General features: G+C 69.4%; 1 protein-coding gene across 2 annotated transcripts in view; it reads left to right on the plus strand.

The window, feature by feature from the left end:
* The window catches only part of SCARB1 (scavenger receptor class B member 1), a 28,137-nt gene extending 12,359 nt beyond the window's left edge, over positions 1–15,778 (plus strand). Inside the window, exons 2-13 of one of the 2 annotated variants that reach the window (XM_055147631.1) lie at positions 5,134–5,291; positions 5,955–6,096; positions 6,858–7,061; positions 8,189–8,284; positions 8,759–8,874; positions 9,604–9,770; positions 10,784–10,902; positions 11,744–11,817; positions 12,512–12,563; positions 12,688–12,834; positions 14,115–14,240; positions 15,226–15,778. In XM_055147631.1, coding sequence (XP_055003606.1) covers positions 5,134–5,291; positions 5,955–6,096; positions 6,858–7,061; positions 8,189–8,284; positions 8,759–8,874; positions 9,604–9,770; positions 10,784–10,902; positions 11,744–11,817; positions 12,512–12,563; positions 12,688–12,834; positions 14,115–14,240 — 1,401 coding nt within the window. In that variant the 3' untranslated portion in view covers positions 15,226–15,778. The remainder of the gene's footprint in view (positions 1–5,133; positions 5,292–5,954; positions 6,097–6,857; positions 7,062–8,188; positions 8,285–8,758; positions 8,875–9,603; positions 9,771–10,783; positions 10,903–11,743; positions 11,818–12,511; positions 12,564–12,687; positions 12,835–14,114; positions 14,241–15,225) is intronic. The other variant, XM_055147632.1, reaches the window with a different exon arrangement.
* Positions 15,779–16,646: the final 868 nt, after the last annotated feature.

Here is a 16,646-nt window from a genome sequence, read left to right on the forward strand (position 1 = left end):
GTGGAGCCCGACCCCCCCCCTCCGCTGGGGACTCAGCCGTGTCCACGCATGAGACCCGAGGCCTCGCCTCTCCCCGCGGGCCAGGCTCAGCAGCTTGGCGCGGGCCCTGGAGGGCGGGATTCCAGGCCCGGCGACCCCCACGGCAGTGACCGGAAGGGGCTCCTGAGAGCGGGCCCAGCCACACTGTGCAGGGACAGTCACAGCCTCGGTGTGCCCGGCAGAGCTCGTCGTGAATTCCCGCCCCGGGGAGGTTCTTGTGCTTTTTTAATTTTAGTTCTTTTTTTTTTTGCCGGGGTGGGGGGAACAGAATCCAGGAACTTCACCCCGACGCCCGAGCACTCGCGCCACCCCCACGTTGCCTTTTGATTTTTTTTTTTTTTTTTTTGCTTTTTGGGTCACACCCAGCGGTGCACAGGGGTTACTCCTGGCTCTGCCCTCAGGAATTACCCCTGGCGGTGCTCAGGGGACCATATGGGATGCTGGGAATCAACCCGGGTCAGCCACGTGCAAGGCAAATGCCCTCCCCGCTGTGATATCGCTCCGGCCCCTGATTTTTTATTTTTTAAGGTGCTTTCAGGGCTGGGTGAGGCCTGGCACGCGCTGAGCCTGCTCTCCTGCCTGCGACCACCCAGGGCCCCGAGCACTGCCAGTCGCTCCTGAGCACAGGGCAGGCTCCAGCAAACCCACCTCCTCAAATAAGAGCACTGGAGCACTGTCGTCCTGTTGCTCATCGACTTGCTCGAACGGGCACCAGTAAGGTCTCCATTGTGAGACCTGTCGTTACTGTGTTTGGCATATCCAGTACGCCACGGGGAGCTTGCCGTGTGGGCGGGATACTCTCGGTAGCTTGCCGGGCTCTCCGGGAGGGACGGAGGAATGGAACCCGGGTCAGCCGCGTGCAAGGCAAACACCCTACCCGCTGTGCTATCGCTCCAGCCCAGTCCCATCTTCACAGGCTCATCCTCAAATAAAAAAGGCCCGAAAATGTGGAACCAGGCCCCGGCGCCGCTCGCGTGTGGACGAGTCTCTGGCCGGCTCCTGGAGCACCCCGGCTCCGCCCAGCACTGCGGGGGGGGGGGGGGGGCCAAAGGATGTAGGCCCCAGCATTAGCTCCAGGGGAGTAGGAGCAGCCTCGGGCCTTGGGGGGCTCGAGGGAAACCAGCTTTGCCCCTGGGGGAGCCGAAGCTCGTCCTGCTCCTCCCCCGGGGCGGGTGGCCGCCCGCCCGGTGGACACAGTGGCCGTCACAGGCGGTGGCTGCCTGGGTCCCATCACGGTGGCGTCTTGGGGGCTGGGAGGTGGGCGTGCCCGGCTCCCCTCAGGATCTCCCAGAGGCCTTGCCCGGGTCTTTACGTGTTGGCCCCGGGGGAGAACTTGCAGAGGCAGGAGAGTGCAGTGGTTGGAGCCCAGGCCTTGGGGGCAGGCCCAAGCTCATGACCTCCTGCCGCTGGTGAGTGCCCAGGCTTAAGCGGTTTGACCTCGCTGTGCCTCAGTGGCCTCATCCACAGGACTGCGATGGACGGAACCGAGAGAAGCTTTGCTGGACGGGCCCTTGAGAGCGTGACCTTCGGCGTCCGGCTTCAGGGAACCCCTCGGGCGGGCGCTTCCCGGCAGTGCAGTAAACATCAGGAGGCTGGGCCAGCCTCCGCGCCTCCTGGCCTCGCCCTCGTGGACTCCCAGTGACGGCCACAGCACGGGGCATCATCATTCAGGGGTGGTGCAGGCAGCCTGCACACACACATGCACAGACGTACTGCACGCATCGCACGTGTCTGCTTGTAGGTGCGTCATGCATTTGCACATGATGCACGTGTGGGTTTGTGTATGCAAGGAAATTCACATGAGTACACATGCAGATGCACACATGCCGTTTGTACATGTGTACCTGTGTGCACACGTATGTCCGAGTATCATCCCCCGCCCTGACTTGCCGGGCCCCTGCACACACATGAGCACGAGCACTGCCGTCCCGGTGTTCTCCAGATTGTGTCCACGTCCTGGGCTTGTTGGTGGACAGTCATGTGACTTCTGGCTCGGGCTCGTATGAGGGACCCTGGGAAGGGGGGCAGCGGGCGGAGGAGGTTCGGGCCCGCGGGGCAGGGTGGGGAGGAGCGGGGTGCCAGGTCTGCTGAGGGGTGGGGCTGGGGGCAGGCAGAGGTCCCTGAGCCCCGCCAGGAGTGCTCCCTGAGCACTGCCAGCATGCGAGCCCCAAACAAACCAAAACTGGGGCGAAGAACTTGGCCTCGGCGGGTCTCCCGCCGTGTCTGCCCCGCCGTGTCTGCCCCGTCGTGGCACCCTCTGAGAGCGTCTGTCTCGCTGCTGGTGCTCTGGACTCATGGGTGGGCGCCCTCTGCAGTCCCTGCCACCCCCCTCGGAGCCTGGGGCCCCAGCAGGTGTGCAGAGCCGGGTCGGGACGGGGTGACCTCTGGGCTGGGGGGACAGAGGTGCTTTCTCTGGGACACTCGGTCATCGCCGGGGGCGGGGGTGGGTTTTGCAATTCGGGGGCAGGTTAAGTTAATGGGTGACTGGGAGGCGTGTGCACCCGGGGGCGTCCTCTGGGCCTGCGGAGGGCAGCCCCCTGGAGAAGCAGCGGGCTGTCTCCCCTGCAGCGTCCTGGGCGGCCAGCTCGGCTCGTGATGGGACCCCAGCGCCCCGTCACGGGGCTCTGCCTGGCTGTGTCCCACCCTCCCCGGGATGGGCACGAGCTCCCCGGGTGCCCGGAGGCCCCACCTTTGTCTGCTGGCCCCGGGCAGGGGTGGAGGGCCCGGGGTCGGCGGCCTCGCTCCTGCTCTGCCCCCTCCTGTGTCCTGTGGCCAGTCCCCGGGTTTCCTGGGCCGGAGCCACCCTCCGTGCCAGCGACCCCCCCTGGCCGGGATGGCGGGTGGGAGCCGTGGGCCGGTTCCGTGCCCATTCTGAAGGGCCCGCAGCGGCCAGCAGCTGGATCCGGGTGGTCTCACTGCCCCGTTCTCTGCTCCACTCAGACCAGCCCGGCCCGGACAGGCCCTGCCCCGCAGGGCTCAGGGACGCGCCCCGGGCTGCAGGCCCTCCTGCTCCGCGTCAGAGCTCCTGAGACAGCTCGGTGGGGAGCGGCCTTGCCACGGCCCCCCTGTTGCCGCCTGGGCTTCATTAGTTCCCGAGCCCACGTTTGCCCAGCAAATATTTGCTGAGCGCCCACAGGCCCCGTGGGGTGCCCCATGCGGAAGGCTCGTGTCCACCCAGGGCAGGACAGGGGGGCCCTGCCTGAGAAGGGGCGTCTGAGCGGGGACTGGCGGGGAGGGACTGAATGTCCAGTCCTGGGGCGGGGCCGTGGTCACGCTCGGCTTTTACGCCACGATTGTTTGGCAAATAGATAGAACCACGCAGGTTTTGTGGATGGGGTCACTGGAGGTTATGTTGTTTGTTTGGGGGCCCGAGGGTCATCCCACTTACCCAAGAGTGGGCCCCGTGGTTTGGTGTCCAGGCCAGCAAGGGCCACCCTGACCGTTGGGACCATTGGCGCCAGGGGCGGTCCTGGGGTCCCTGCGTGCACACAGCCTGTGCCCCGTCCTGGGCCCCCGCCCACCCTCGCGGCGCTGAGCTGGGCTTGGGTCTGGGGGCTGCAGTGCGGGGCCTGGCCCTGCCCTGTCTACGGAGACCCTGGCTGTGGCTGCGGTCACGGCCCCCGCGGTGCCCGGGGGGCGGCTAGCTGGCGCACTGGGCAGGGCTGGGGGGCCGGGCGGGGAGGCGCCCTGAGGGACACCCCTTCTGCTCGGGTGACGAGAGGGACGGCCAGGCGCGGGTCTGCGCCTCCCTGCCGGCCTCGCCAGACCCGTCCCCTCAGCCCGCCCCAGGCAGGAGGCCTCAGCTGGAGCTTCCTGCCCCCAGTGCTCTGACAGGGCCTGGCGGGTCCTGCATCCGCGTCTCCCGCGGCTGCTCAGGAAACAGCTGCTGCCGCGGGAGTCCCGGCCGCCCCCGCCCTCCCCCGTTGCCATGGGGGTGTCTGGAGCCGGTGCCTGTGTGCTGAGGCCGTGCGGGGTGACCGGTGCGTGGGCAGAGCCAGTCTGGACACTCCTGTATCTTCTGGGGAAGCCCAGCTCACGGGCCAAGTGCCCAGCGCTTGTGCCTCCTCTTCCAGGCAGACCCCCTGGGCTTGAGCGTGTCAGGTGGCTGTGAGGTCACTGGCTTCTGTCCCCTCACCCTGCGTGCCAAGGCAGCAACCTTCAGCCCCGGGGCAGGGGAGGGCCTGGGGTGAGCAAGGCTGGGTGAAAGGCCAGAGTCTGGTCAGGGGTTTATCTAATCAGCCGCCTCGGGGCCTTTGTGACCACTGCAGGCCAAAGTCTGAGCCCTGCGGGGTGGGGGTGGGACCGTGGGTCTCCACCAGCCTGTCACTCCGCTGCCGTCAGCTGGGAGAGCCTCAGTTTCCCGTCAGACCCAGACAGGCCACCCCGCCTGAAGGGGGCCTGCGCCTTGGGCACTGCCCGGTGGGTGCCCGGTGCCCGCAGGCAGCTGGGTCGGGTGGGCGTCCGGGAAGCAGAGGCGGGGCCAGGGCCGTGTGCTGCAGGTGGGGCCCCGGAGCCGAGGGGCCCTTTGTGCTTTGGCACGTGGGGTCCTGTGCTGGGCTGCAGGCTCCAGTGCCGGCCTGGCTGTGTGCCCCGCGCCTCAGTTTCCCCATCGGCAAGAGCAGGCCACAGTGGGAAGTAGCTCCTGGGGGCGCCGGTGGGGTCAGCTGCAGGCAAATGCTGGCCGCCGGGTGGAAGGGTCCTCTGCACCGGCCTGCGGTGTCCTCTGGGGGAGGCCGGTGGAGCTGCGTGTGCCGAGTCCTGGGGACAGGCCGAACCCAGTCTGGCCACGCCCGGGACCCTGAGGAGGGTCACGCGGGGCAGTGGGGACCGAGCCAGCTCTCCGAGCCCAGAGTGGGGCTCCCCGTTTCCCACTGCAGGGGCCCGGGGAAGGGTGGGGGCTGCGGGCACAGCCAGGTGTGGATCCAGCTCACGTACCTCCTCCCCCGGGAAGCCTCCCAGGCCTGCAGAGCCCGAGCACTGCTTGTTTCTCCAGCCTCGGTGGAGCTCGGCTTCCCCGCTGGGCTCCAGGAGACCCTCAGAACCTCTCATTCAATTCTTCTTCGTGAGACCCCGCGCCCGGCCCTGTCCCCACAGAACGTGCGCATCGACCCCAGCAGCCTGTCGTTCAACATGTGGAAGGAGATCCCCGTGCCCTTCTACCTCTCCGTCTACTTCTTTGACGTCCTCAACCCCCAGGAGATCCTCGAGGGCCAGAAGCCGTCGGTGCGGGAGCGGGGCCCCTACGTGTACAGGTGAGGGTCACGGTCGGGGCACACGCCTCCCTCCTGGCACGCAAGGACCGAGTGGTCTGACAGCTGTGCACGCGGCCACGCTCACTGGGCCGCGGCCGTGAGCCGGCGGGGGGGGTGGGGGGGTGGGGGGGCGGGGGGGCAGGGGCGGACCCCAGCCCGCCCCGGGGGCAGGTGCTCACTGAAGGCCTCAGGCCAGGCTAGTAGGTGCCCGGAAGCAGACTCGTGGGTGACGGGTGCGCTGCACGTGTCCACATATGTGCACACGCACACACAGCCCCAGGCAGCACTGCCGGCAATGGGGTGGCAGAGCAGGGCGCACCTGGGGACAGGACCCAGGCGAGAATGTTCCCCCACGGTGAAAACGCAGCCGCTATGCCGGTCCAGGCCGTGCGGGGCCTCCCCCCCCCGCCACCCCTCCCCCTCCGCCGTCTCCGACCAGTGGGCCTCGGGGACCCCAGAGGGGCCCCAGTGGAGAAGGTGGCCTGGAGCTACAAGCCAACAGTCCCCGGACCCAGGGCCCAGGCGGGTCTGGAGGGGCGGCAGAGGGAGGGGCCGCGTGGGTGGGGGTGGCCGGTGGCCCCTGGCGTCTGCAGGCCCAGGACTGCCCCTGCTGGGGCCAGGGGGCCGGGCCACTGCCCTCCCGCTGGCTGACGCTGCCCCTAGGGAGTTCCGGCACAAGACCAACATCACCTTCCACGACAACGACACGGTGTCCTTCGTGGAGCACCGCAGCTTCCAGTTCGAGCCCGAGCGCTCGGGCGGCTCGGAGGGCGACTACATCGTCATGCCCAACATCCTGGTGCTGGTGAGGCCCGGCCGGGGCTGCTGGGGGGCTCCCGGGGGCTCCCGGCCTGCGGTGTCCGGTCGGGGGGCACTGGCCGAGCCGCGTGCCACTTCCGTCCCCGGGCCAAGGTGGCACCCCCAGACCACACTGCGTCGTGTGGGGCCGCCGGGTCACGGGTGTGCCGACGGGCGAGGGGGGCTGGGCTGCCTGTCCGGGGCGCCTGGAGTGCCGGCAGCAGGGGCGCGGTCACGTGCCCAGGTGTCCGTGGGGGCCCGCCCGGCGCTGGCCCAGAGCCGCGTCCTGCTGCGGTGGGCGGGAGGCCCAGGCCGCCTGCGCCCTCCTTGTTCCCCGACGCTCGGGGTCTGGACAGTTTTCCCGGGGACGCGCCGCTTGGCAGTGCACGCAGGGCTGCAGGACCCCCACCCAGGGTTCGATGCCCGAGCCCCCCCCGGCGAGGCCCCTGGGCGCAGAGTCGGGTGGGGACCCCGGGGTGCAGCTCTAGGCCCAGGGCAGCTGCACCGGGGCACGTCACCGTCCAGTCCCTGCAGTGGGAGAAGCAGGCCAATGATTGGCCAGCGTGGAGGGAGGGGGCTTCTGATTGGCCAGGTCGGCGCTCCTGATTGGTCGGGTTGGAGGGCGGGCGCCACTGATTGGCCAGGTCGAAGGGAAGGGCTTCTGATTGGCCTAGACAGCCTGGGGGTGGGGCTCGCAGCCTGGGCGTCTCCCCAGGGGGTGCCGGGGACCCCCAGGCCCTTGCTGCAAGCGCCGCCCCTCCCCCGCAGGGCGCCGCGACCATGATGGAGGACAAGCCGGGCGGCCTGAAGTTCATGCTGACCCTGGCCTTCAGCACCCTGCAGGAGCGCGCCTTCATGAACCGCACGGTCAAGGACATCATGTGGGGCTACGAGGACCCCCTGGTGAACCTCATCAACAAGTTCTTCCCGGGCATGCTGCCCTTCAAGGGCAAGTTCGGGCTGTTTGCCGAGGTGAGAGTGGGCCCGGCCGCCTGGCCCAGGGCGGCTGCGGGGCACCGGCCCTCTCGCCACGCTCCAAACGGCAGAGCAGGAAGGAAGGGTTGGGGGGGCGGGTCAGGCCAGGAGCCCAGCACTGCCGGGCCTCCCGCCCTGCCCCCTCCCGTGGCCACCTCCCGGGGCGTGCAGTGCTCTCCTCTGGGCGTGGGGTCGCTGCGGAGGGAGGGCCAGTGCACGCCCGGCCTGTCACTCGATCATCCTCTGGGCCACCCAGCGCCTGCTGGTGACTGACTTGGGCGCTTCGCCCGGCCCGGACCGGAGCGTCTCCCTCGGGAGTTGCCCTGGGGTCACCAGCCCCGGCTCGGGCGGGGCGTCGAGTCAGGCTCGCTCTGGAGCGCTTTGCTCTCCGCCTGCTGGGCTCTCGGCTGGGGGCCGCCAGGACCGCACGGGACTCGCGTTCTGCCCAGACCCCTCGGTTCCCCGCTCGGCTCCGCCACAGGCCTCGGCTCGTGTCGCGGGGCTGCCGGGTCCTTCCGGTGACGAGCAGCCCCTGCGCGCGTGGCCAGAGCCCGAACCCAGCACCGAGCTTCCTTTCCTGTTCCGACCGTGCAGCTCCGGACAGGGACGTGTTGTGGCCAGGCGGGCGCGGCCGAGGGAGGGGTGGGCGGCTGCCCCTCGGCGCGGGCTGCCGTGCACGTGTGTGCCTGTGTGCATTTATGAGTGCATGTGAGTGTGCAGATGTGCATGTACCCAGGTCTAAGTGTGTGCACACACATTAATGCTAGTGTGCACATGTGTGTTAGCGTGCTTGTGTGTATTCGTGCAGATGTGTGTGCACGAGTGTCTACATAGGTGTGCAAGCTAGTGTGTATGTACAAGTGTATGCACATACATGCCATGTAGGTGTTCGTGTTGCTGTGCACGTTTGTATGTGTATAAGTGCATGTGCAAGTATGTTGGTGTGTGCAGGGGTTGTGCCAGTGTTGGTCATGTGTGATTGTGTATCGTGTGTGTGTGTGTGCTGGTGTGTGCAGTGCCTGTGCCAGTGTGTATTGGTGTATGCACACGTGTGTCTGCATGCATGTATCGGTGTGTGCGTGACCCTGCGCGGGCGCTCACAGCTGACCCTCTCCTGTCTGCAGCTCAACAACTCGGACTCGGGGCTCTTCACCGTGTTCACGGGGGTCAAAGACTTCAGCAGGATCCACCTGGTGGACAAGTGGAACGGGCTCAGCAAGGTGTGTGCAGCAGCGGGGGTCCGAGTGGGCCCCTGCCGTGTCCCTACGCGCCCGCGTGCGGCCGCTGCTGGTGTCACGGGATGCCGAGGGGCGCCCGTGGCCGGGCAATGCTCCCGTGGGCGCCGCAGGGCCTGTGCTGGGCGTGTCCTCGCCACTGGCTGCCCCTGGGCTCTGCCCGCTGCTCGGCCAGCAAGTGTCCACTCGGGGGCGGGGGGCCTCCGGAGGGGGCGGCTCATCCTCCCGGGCCCGCCCCGTGCACCGCTTGCTCCCAGCTGGGCCCGAGTAACCGAGAGCCTGCAGAGCTGCTTGTTTGAGGCCCCGGCTGTCCTGTCTACACCGCTGCCGACCCACCACTGTCCAGTCCACACCGCCTCGGGCGGCTTCCTGGGGTCTTGTGCCTAGAGCAGCGCTGAGGGGGCCGCGGCCCCCGGGTCCCCCAGACTGTGGCCGCCTGAGCCCCCCGTCCCCCCGCAGGTTAATTACTGGCACTCGGACCAGTGCAACATGATCAACGGCACCTCTGGGCAGATGTGGGCGCCCTTCATGACGCCCGAGTCCTCGCTGGAGTTCTACAGCCCCGAGGCCTGCCGGTAACCGCCCCCCCCCCCCGCCCCCGCAGGCTCGGGAGGGTCCCGGGCCGTGTGGACACGCTCTCCTGCAGCCCCACAGTCTCTTTCCAGAGCTGCGGCCGAGGAGGCCCGCGGGGGGCTAACGGAAGGGGGATTCTAGAACCTTCTCTGGGCCTGCCCTGCCCTCTGCCCCATGGGGGCGCTTTTGGGAAAAGCCTTGACTTAGGCCGTATGGATGAGCGGCATCTTGTGTTTGGCCCGTGCCCCAAGCATGTCGCTTTGAGGTGGAGTCACGGTCCTCACGACGCGATTCCCTAGACCCAGTGAGAAGCCGTTTCGTCCTCTGCGGGCACAGTCTGGGTGTGCCCACTGGCGGGGCTCGGGCCAGCAGGCAGCGCCACGCGCGTCCAGGCCCAGAGGCACCACTGGGGCACTGGGGACAGCAGGGGCTGTGTGAGGACGGGCTGGACAGGGCGCCCGGACTCAGAATTCACTCAGGAATCCTGCAGGTGCAAAGGCCCAGGGGTAGGGAGCAGAGGAGTTGGGTGCAGTGAGGGGGCAGCCCCTGGGGCGTGGGGTCCTGGTCCAGATTAACTGGGCAGTGGTCACTGGGCCCTTCTGGCCGAGCGGGGAGAGCCCCAGGCGGGGCCCAGTGCAAGCATACATGTGCATGCATGTGTGCATGTATGTGTCTGCGTTTTGGGGGGCTCCCTATGTGCCGCCAGCCCGCCCCTGTGCGTGTCCCCGCAGGTCCATGAAGCTCATCTTCAAGGAGCCGGGGCTGTTCGAGGGCATCCCCACCTACCGCTTCGTGGCTCCCAAGACCCTGTTCGCCAACGGGTCGGTGTACCCGCCCAACCAGGGCTTCTGCCCCTGCCGCGAGTCGGGCATCCAGAACGTGAGCGCCTGCAGGTTCAGTGAGTGCCGGCCCCGAGTCCACGGCGTGCTCTCCCCGCCCGGGGCCGTGGGAGGACACGCGCCAGGCCCAGAGCTGCCCTCGGGCCTGGCCACACTGCAGGCTGGGGGACCTGAGAGCAGGAAGCAGGGCCCTGGCCAGCGGGCGCCTCCTTCATGGCCGTGGAGGGGTCAGGCCCGGCTTCCCCCCACGCCGCCCCTCCCCCACACCGCCCCTCCCCCCTCGGCCACGGCCTCTGCCACTTGCCCCAGTCCTTTGCGCTGTCTGCACCGTCGCTGCCCCGCAGATAAGCCCGGCCCGGTGGGTGTTCCCTGCCGGCGGCGCGGGGATGCCGCCCGGTGCCGTAAAGGCATAAATTAATTAGTGCTTATCAGCGGGCAGGTGTGTCTGCCGGGGCGCAGAGCAGACGCAGGTGAGCCGCCCGGTTCCACGGGGCCGCCCGCGTGTCGGGCCTGGGGCCCTCCAGGCTTCCGCCGTCCCCGGGCCCAAGGGCTGGCAGGGCTGGTCCCGGCCTCTGACGCCCCAGCACAGCAGGAGGACGCGCGTGGACGAGCCTGGACCCCGCGTGCCCTCTCGCCCTGGCGGCCCCAGAGCCCCCAGGCTTAGCCCTCGGGCCAGGCCAGACAGCCGCCACCACCGCCCACTCCCAGAACGTCCTTGTCTCTCGGGCCATGGCCCGTCCCCTCACGGCTGCCCCATCTGCCCTGCTGGGCTCTGCCCGGCCTGCCCGGAGCCCACGAGGCTGCGCCGGTTCCTGCCTGGCCACGGGCAGCCACGACAGGGTCCAGGGGGCTTGGCTCTACCACTCCCTCCCCCCGGTTCAAATCTGCCTCAGTTTACCCCTCTGTCCTCACATCCCTCTCTCCTGCCCTCCTGGCACTGTCACCCGCTCCTGGTCTGGCCTCTGCCTGGGAGCCCCCTCGCGGCCCCCCCTGGGCACTGCCCGCCCGGCCCCGCACTGGCCCCAGGTGCCGGCCTCGCTCGTGTCCGACGCCCTCCGGCCTCTGCCCGCAGGCGCCCCCCTGTTCCTCTCCCACCCCCACTTCTACAACGCGGACCCCGTGCTGGTGGACGCCGTGCAGGGCTTGCACCCGAACGCCAAGGAACATTCCCTGTTCCTGGACATCCACCCGGTGAGTCGACGCCCGCAGCCCCCGGGGACGCTCCCCTCTGCCCTGACCCCACAGGCTGCACCGTCTGCAGGAGGAAACTGTCTGCGAGGGCCATAAGGCAGTAAATTAATTAGGGATTATCAGTCTGCAAATTAGAGGAGGCGCCTCCGGGCCGTGCCCAGACACCCTCGGACGCACCCGGGACCAGAGGCGCCCACGGCCAGCCCTGGGGAATTTGTCCTGGGGACGTGGTCAGTGGCAGGGACGGGAGGACCCGACCCGCCACGTGGCCATCCCCTTGCTGCCTTGCCCCGGCTCCACGCTCCGGCCTGTCTCTGAGCCGACCCCAGGGGTGTCCCGCGTCTCCCGCCACCCCTCCCCCTGGCCGCCCCGGGAACGCCCACGCTCTGCCGTGGGTCTGGGGGTGGCGAGCGCGGGGTCGCTCGTGGGGTCCCGTCCTGGGCGCGGGAGGCCAGGCCGTGGGCAGAGTAGAACTCCTGTCACAGACGGCGCCAGGCGCGGCCCCTGGGGGAGGAGGGGCGAGTCGAGACCCAGGGAACCCCGGGAAGGGGCGGCCGTCACGGGGAGGGATGTGCCCGTCCCACCTGAGGCGGACGGACACTGCCCGGCCTCGTGCCGGCGGGCGCTGCCTGCAGCACTGGGCACGGGGCGGGCTGGGGGCGGCCCCGGTGTGGGCGCGAGGCTCTCCGTGGGGTCCCAGCCGACTGCGGCCTCGCCTCACGGTGTCTGACCCCCCAGGGTGGGAGGAGCCCCCGCATGGCCCGAGGGCGTCTGTGTCACGTGTCGGGGGGCCTTGGGGACAGGGCGTGTCCTGGGCCCGGCTCACCACGCCCATCCGCAGGTCACGGGCATCCCCATGAACTGCTCGGTGAAGCTGCAGCTGAGCCTGTTCATCAAGAAGGTGGACGGGATCGGGTACGTGGGGCCCCGTCCCCCGACCGACACCCGACTCCCTGCCCGATCCCCGTCTTCACGTGTGCCCCGAGCTCGCCAGAACCTTCCGCCCAGACGCTTTCGCGTTCAGCCCGGCCACTGAGCGTCGGTCCCAGCAGGGCGAGGGCCTGGGGGGCCGGGCCTGGACCCCCCCAGACGCTCCCTCCCGGTGGGCGGCTGCACCCGGCACCACCATCAGTTTTGTTTATTCAGGGTTTCTTTGGCCACGCCCAGCCGTGCCCGGTGCTCACCCCTGCTCTGCACCCAGGAACACTCCTGGCGGGCTCGGGGACCGTGTCGGGTGCTGGGGACGGGGCCCCAACGTCTAAGAAACCTGTCAAGGGGCCGAGACTTGCCGTGTCGCGTGAGGCTCTGGGGACATGCCCCGTGCCCCTGTTCCGACGCCCTGGCACGGTGCCCCGCCCTGCTCCCCCTGGAGCTCCCGCTGCCCCTCCTTCCGGCCAGCCCCTTTCTCGGGGACCCCCTTCGGCCCACGTTGGTCTCGGCGGCGGAGAGACGGGAGGGTGCAGGCCTGGCCACACCTGATTCCACGCAGCCCGGCCAGGGCCCCCCAACCCCGGGCACAGGAGGGTCTTTGCTTAGGGGCCACACCTGGTAGTGCTCGGGTGGGCGCGGGGCTGGCGCCCCTCAGTGGCGTCTGCGTGTCTCGCTGCAGGCAAACGGGGAAGATCAAGCCCGTGGTGCTGCCGCTGCTGTGGTTTGGCGAGGTCAGTCCCGCCCCGGGCGCGGGGGGCGCGGGGCCGGCGGGATCCTGGGAGGGTGGCTGGCCTGGCGGGGGGGGGGGGGCGGCGCAGGGAGGCGCACACCTGCCCAGCCTCGTATCCTCCCCAGAGTGGGGCCATGGAGGGCGCCCCCCTGCGGACCTTCTACCGGCAGCTGGTGCTGATGCCCAAGGTGTTGTACTACGCGCAGTTCGTCCTGCTCGGCCTGGGCTGCGTCCTGCTGCTCGGGCCCGTCGCCTTCCTCCTCCGGAGCCAGGTAGGGGCGACCCCGGCCCAGCCCCCGCTGCTGTCCTTGGGCCGGGCCTCTCGCTGTCCCTCGTCCTCTCCTGCTCTCTCGCGCCCCGGGCCCGGCTGGGGGACGGGCCACCTCGAAGACCTGGGGCCGGGGGAGGGTCTGCACTGCTGCCGGGTACCCGCCGGCCGTGTGCAAGTGAGCACTGAGCTGTGAGCTCGAGTCCTGCCCAGGGCTCTGTCCAAGGGGTGGCTCTGAGCCAGGCCCCTCGAGGAGGCGGACGCTGGGCCTCAGCCCTTCTCTGCGGGGGACCCCAGGGGCCGGGGGCCTGAAGGAGCCTGCAGTTGTGTCCAGCGGGGAGGGGGTCCCCATGGGGCCGCTCGTCCACTCGCCGACACGTCCGCCTCCTCACTGGCCACGGTGCCGGTCACTCGTGCCAGCCCTGGGTGCCCCTCCCCAGGTGGCAGGGCCGCGGGGCGCCTCTGTCTTGCTTCCTCCTCTTCCTCTCCTCTCGCGCGGGTGATGCCCTTCCCGGGCCCTGTCCCCGGCCTGTCGCCCTCCCAGGGGAGACCAGGATTGCGCGGGGCAGGGGCGCGTTCGAACCCCCCACACTCAGGAACACGTGCGGGTGGGCTGGAGGAGACCCTCGGGGTCTGTGGGCAGCAGAACCCCTGACCTGCAGGGCCACGTGGGGACCCGGGGTGGGGGAGGGGGTCGGGTTCATCCCCCTGCTGTGCCCTAACTGGCCGTCAGGGGGCGCAGCAGGGGCGAGGGTCCCTGTCCCCGCCCAGGCCAGCAAACTCACAAACTCACTTCCTCTCTGGTGGGAAGACCGCGGCCCCTCCCTGCACTGCACGGCCGAGTGGTCGGGGTGGCCCCGCGGGTTCCCTGGGGTCAGGAGGTTGACACAGGCCCTGCGGGTCGCTCCGGCCGACTCACAGAGTCGACCGTTCTGGCCGCCCTGAGCTGTCTGTCCTGGGTGAGAAAAGCCACGTTGCAGGGACCCTCGTTTCACATCGCTCTTGGGGGGGCCTCCCGCCAGGCTCGGAGACGGAATCAGGACCTTGTGGGAAACGTGTTTCCGGTGCGGTCGCAGCGCCACCTTCCTGCCAGCGCGCGTCCTTCGGGCTGTCTGTCGGTGCCGGGCCCCTTCCGGCCGAGCAAGGCCCTTCTCGCTCTCTGTCTCTCTCTCTCTGGGCCCGGCCATCTGCTGCCCCTTCTCTGCTTCCGGACCCCCGGAGCCGCTCTCGGGCCTCGAGTGTGCGGCCGCGGTGTGACTGCCAACGAGCCCGGTTGTCTTCTAGGAGAAATGCTATCTCTTTTGGAGTAGTAAAAAGGGCCCCAAGGATAAGGAGGCCCTTCAGGCCTACTCCGAGTCCCTGATGACGTCCACCCCCAGGGGCACGGTGCTGCAGGAGGCCAGGCTGTAGGTGGGTACCAGGTAACCCCCCACCCCGCCAGGCCCCGGACACGGGGCAGCGGCGGCCTCCGGCCTGGCTCTGGCCGCCTCCTGGAGCAGGGGCGCTGGTCTGCGTGGACGGGCCCTGTTGGAAGCGCTGACCAGCCAGGAAAGGGTCTCGGCAGGCTCGGGCCGGCCGTCTGTGCAACCCCGCTGCAGGCTGCCGACGTGCCCACGCGAGAATGGACGCGGGTTTCGGGCTGGCGCCGTGGGGGTCGGGCCCAGCTGCGGGTGGACCGGTCACCCGCCAGGCCGGGTCTGAGCGTGCCCCCAGCGGGCCTGCCCGAGGCCCGTCTGTCTGGGCTTGCTCCTGAGATGCTGAGGTTGGAACAGCCGAGGGGGCGCGAGCCCAGCCTCAGCCCTGCCCCCACGGGGGCGGGTGTCAGGCAGGCCCGGGTGGCCCGGGGGGGACAGCGTCTGACCGCCGGACACAGGCCTCCTCCCTCTGCTCTGCGGCGGGGCAGCCCCGACGGCAGCCACCGGGGACAGACTATCCTGCCGGGGACTCGCTGTCCAGGTGCCGCCACCCCGTCGGCCCCGGGCCCGGGAGGCTCGGTCACACCGGGGTGCCCACGGCAATGCCCACGGCGACGTGCACGTCCGGCTCGGGAGGCTGGGGTGCGGCTGGCCGCCTTGGCAGGGGGTGGCGCATTGTCCTCGCGTGTCTGCCCGTCTGAAGCCGCTCGGTGTCGGGCCTCACCCCCGGCCGCGGCGCGTCTCGCCGTCTCGCCGGGACAGTCGTGTCCGAACCACCCGCGGACCCCGGGCCATTCAGTAGCCGAGCTGGGGCGTCTGGGGCACCGGCCGGGCCGAGTCCTGGCCCTCCATGTGCCTGTATGCGGGGGGCCGTGGGGGCTGCCCCGGGCTTTCCCACCGCAGGCGCAGAGGGGGCCGCAGGGGCGTGCGGGGACGAGGCAGGGCGTGGCGGGGTCACCCAGGCCTTCCTCTCCCCACAGGGACCCAAAGAAGCCGAGAGCCAGTCCAGCCTGGCACCCTCGCCCGCCGAGGCCCCCAGCCCCCACACCCCCCTCCTGCAGGACCCACCCAGCCGGCGGTCCAGCAGCCCCTCGGTCTGACCCCCCCACGCCGCTGCCCCGCCCAGTGCGCGTGGGCTCAGGCACGGACACTCAGGGACGGAAGGCTCGGAAGAGGCCCCGCCTCGAGGCTGTTCTGGAACCTTCTCTCTACATCCACATCTCTCCAAGCACACGTGCGGGGCTGAGCGCGGGGCAGCCCCTCCACCGCCAGCAGCCGCCGCTGGACAGGGCACTGGCCACACGGGGAGGCCGCGTCAGGCCGTGGCCCTGAGCTGCACACGCCCTCCCCCGCCAGACTGACAGCACATGAGCACTGAGCCCTCCTGGCGACAGAGACTCCGCCCACTCCCCGCGACAGCCCCCCGAGAGGTGCCGGGCCGCAGCCTCCATCCTGGTCTTTTTCTACTGGAAGAGACGTGAATTTTACGGTCTCAGAATCATAATTGAAGTAATAAACCTTTTAAAAAAGTGATCTGGGCTTGGCCACCGTGTGTGTCTGTGTGTGGGCGTGTGTGCACATGTGCGTGCATGTGTGTATTTAGGGGGTGCGGCCCGGGGGACCCCCGTGTGTGCATGTGTGTGTGTGTGTGTGTGTGTGGGCGTGTGTGTGCGTGTGTGCGTGTGTGTGCGCGCGCTCGTGCACGGCTTGTCTGCGGGTGGAGCTGACCCAGGATTCACACAGCGTGTGGGCACCGCCTGCCGCCTGCCAGGCTCCAGAGCAAGCTCCTTGTCTGCAGCTCCCCCCATTCCAGAAAGTTCTGTCAGTGGAACCGTCCAGTGCAGAAGGACATGGGTGTCGTCTCCCTTGTGGCGGTCATGGACGTGAAGCTGCTGCCTGGGCCTTGGGCGGGGCCTCGGGGTCCCAGTGACGGGTTTCCTCCATGGCCGCCCCCAGCCCCCCGGATCCTACCGAGAGGCATGTCCCAGGTGCTCCGGGCCTGGGTCCGGGCCGAGGGTGGGGACCGCCCCGTCCAGCGCCCATAAGTCCGCCGACCCTGCTGTGCGTGAGGAAACGCCCTGTGGAGCCCCTCTGGCCCAGGCGTCCCGACCTGCAGACCCTCGAGGCCCCTCACTGGGTGTGTCCCCACAGGGGCAGGAGCTGGCTGCAGGGGCCTCCGGGGGCCTGGGAGACGGCGCTGCTGTCCAGGCCAGCTCTCAGTTCTCGGGGACAGCGGCCGGCTGCCCTGCCCCCTCCCTGAGCTGGGCCCCGGGGGCCCACCCCCACCGCCTCCAGGCACCACTGGGAACCTTTGTTCAGAGCACAGCGGCTGGATTTATGTCTGCATGAGTGGCTATGCGTACCCTAGAATGTTCTAGAATGTTTCAGAATGTGCACTCCC

This window comes from Sorex araneus, chromosome 9, assembly GCF_027595985.1.
Source record: "Sorex araneus isolate mSorAra2 chromosome 9, mSorAra2.pri, whole genome shotgun sequence".
In the NCBI taxonomy this organism is placed as follows: Eukaryota; Metazoa; Chordata; class Mammalia; order Eulipotyphla; family Soricidae; genus Sorex; species Sorex araneus.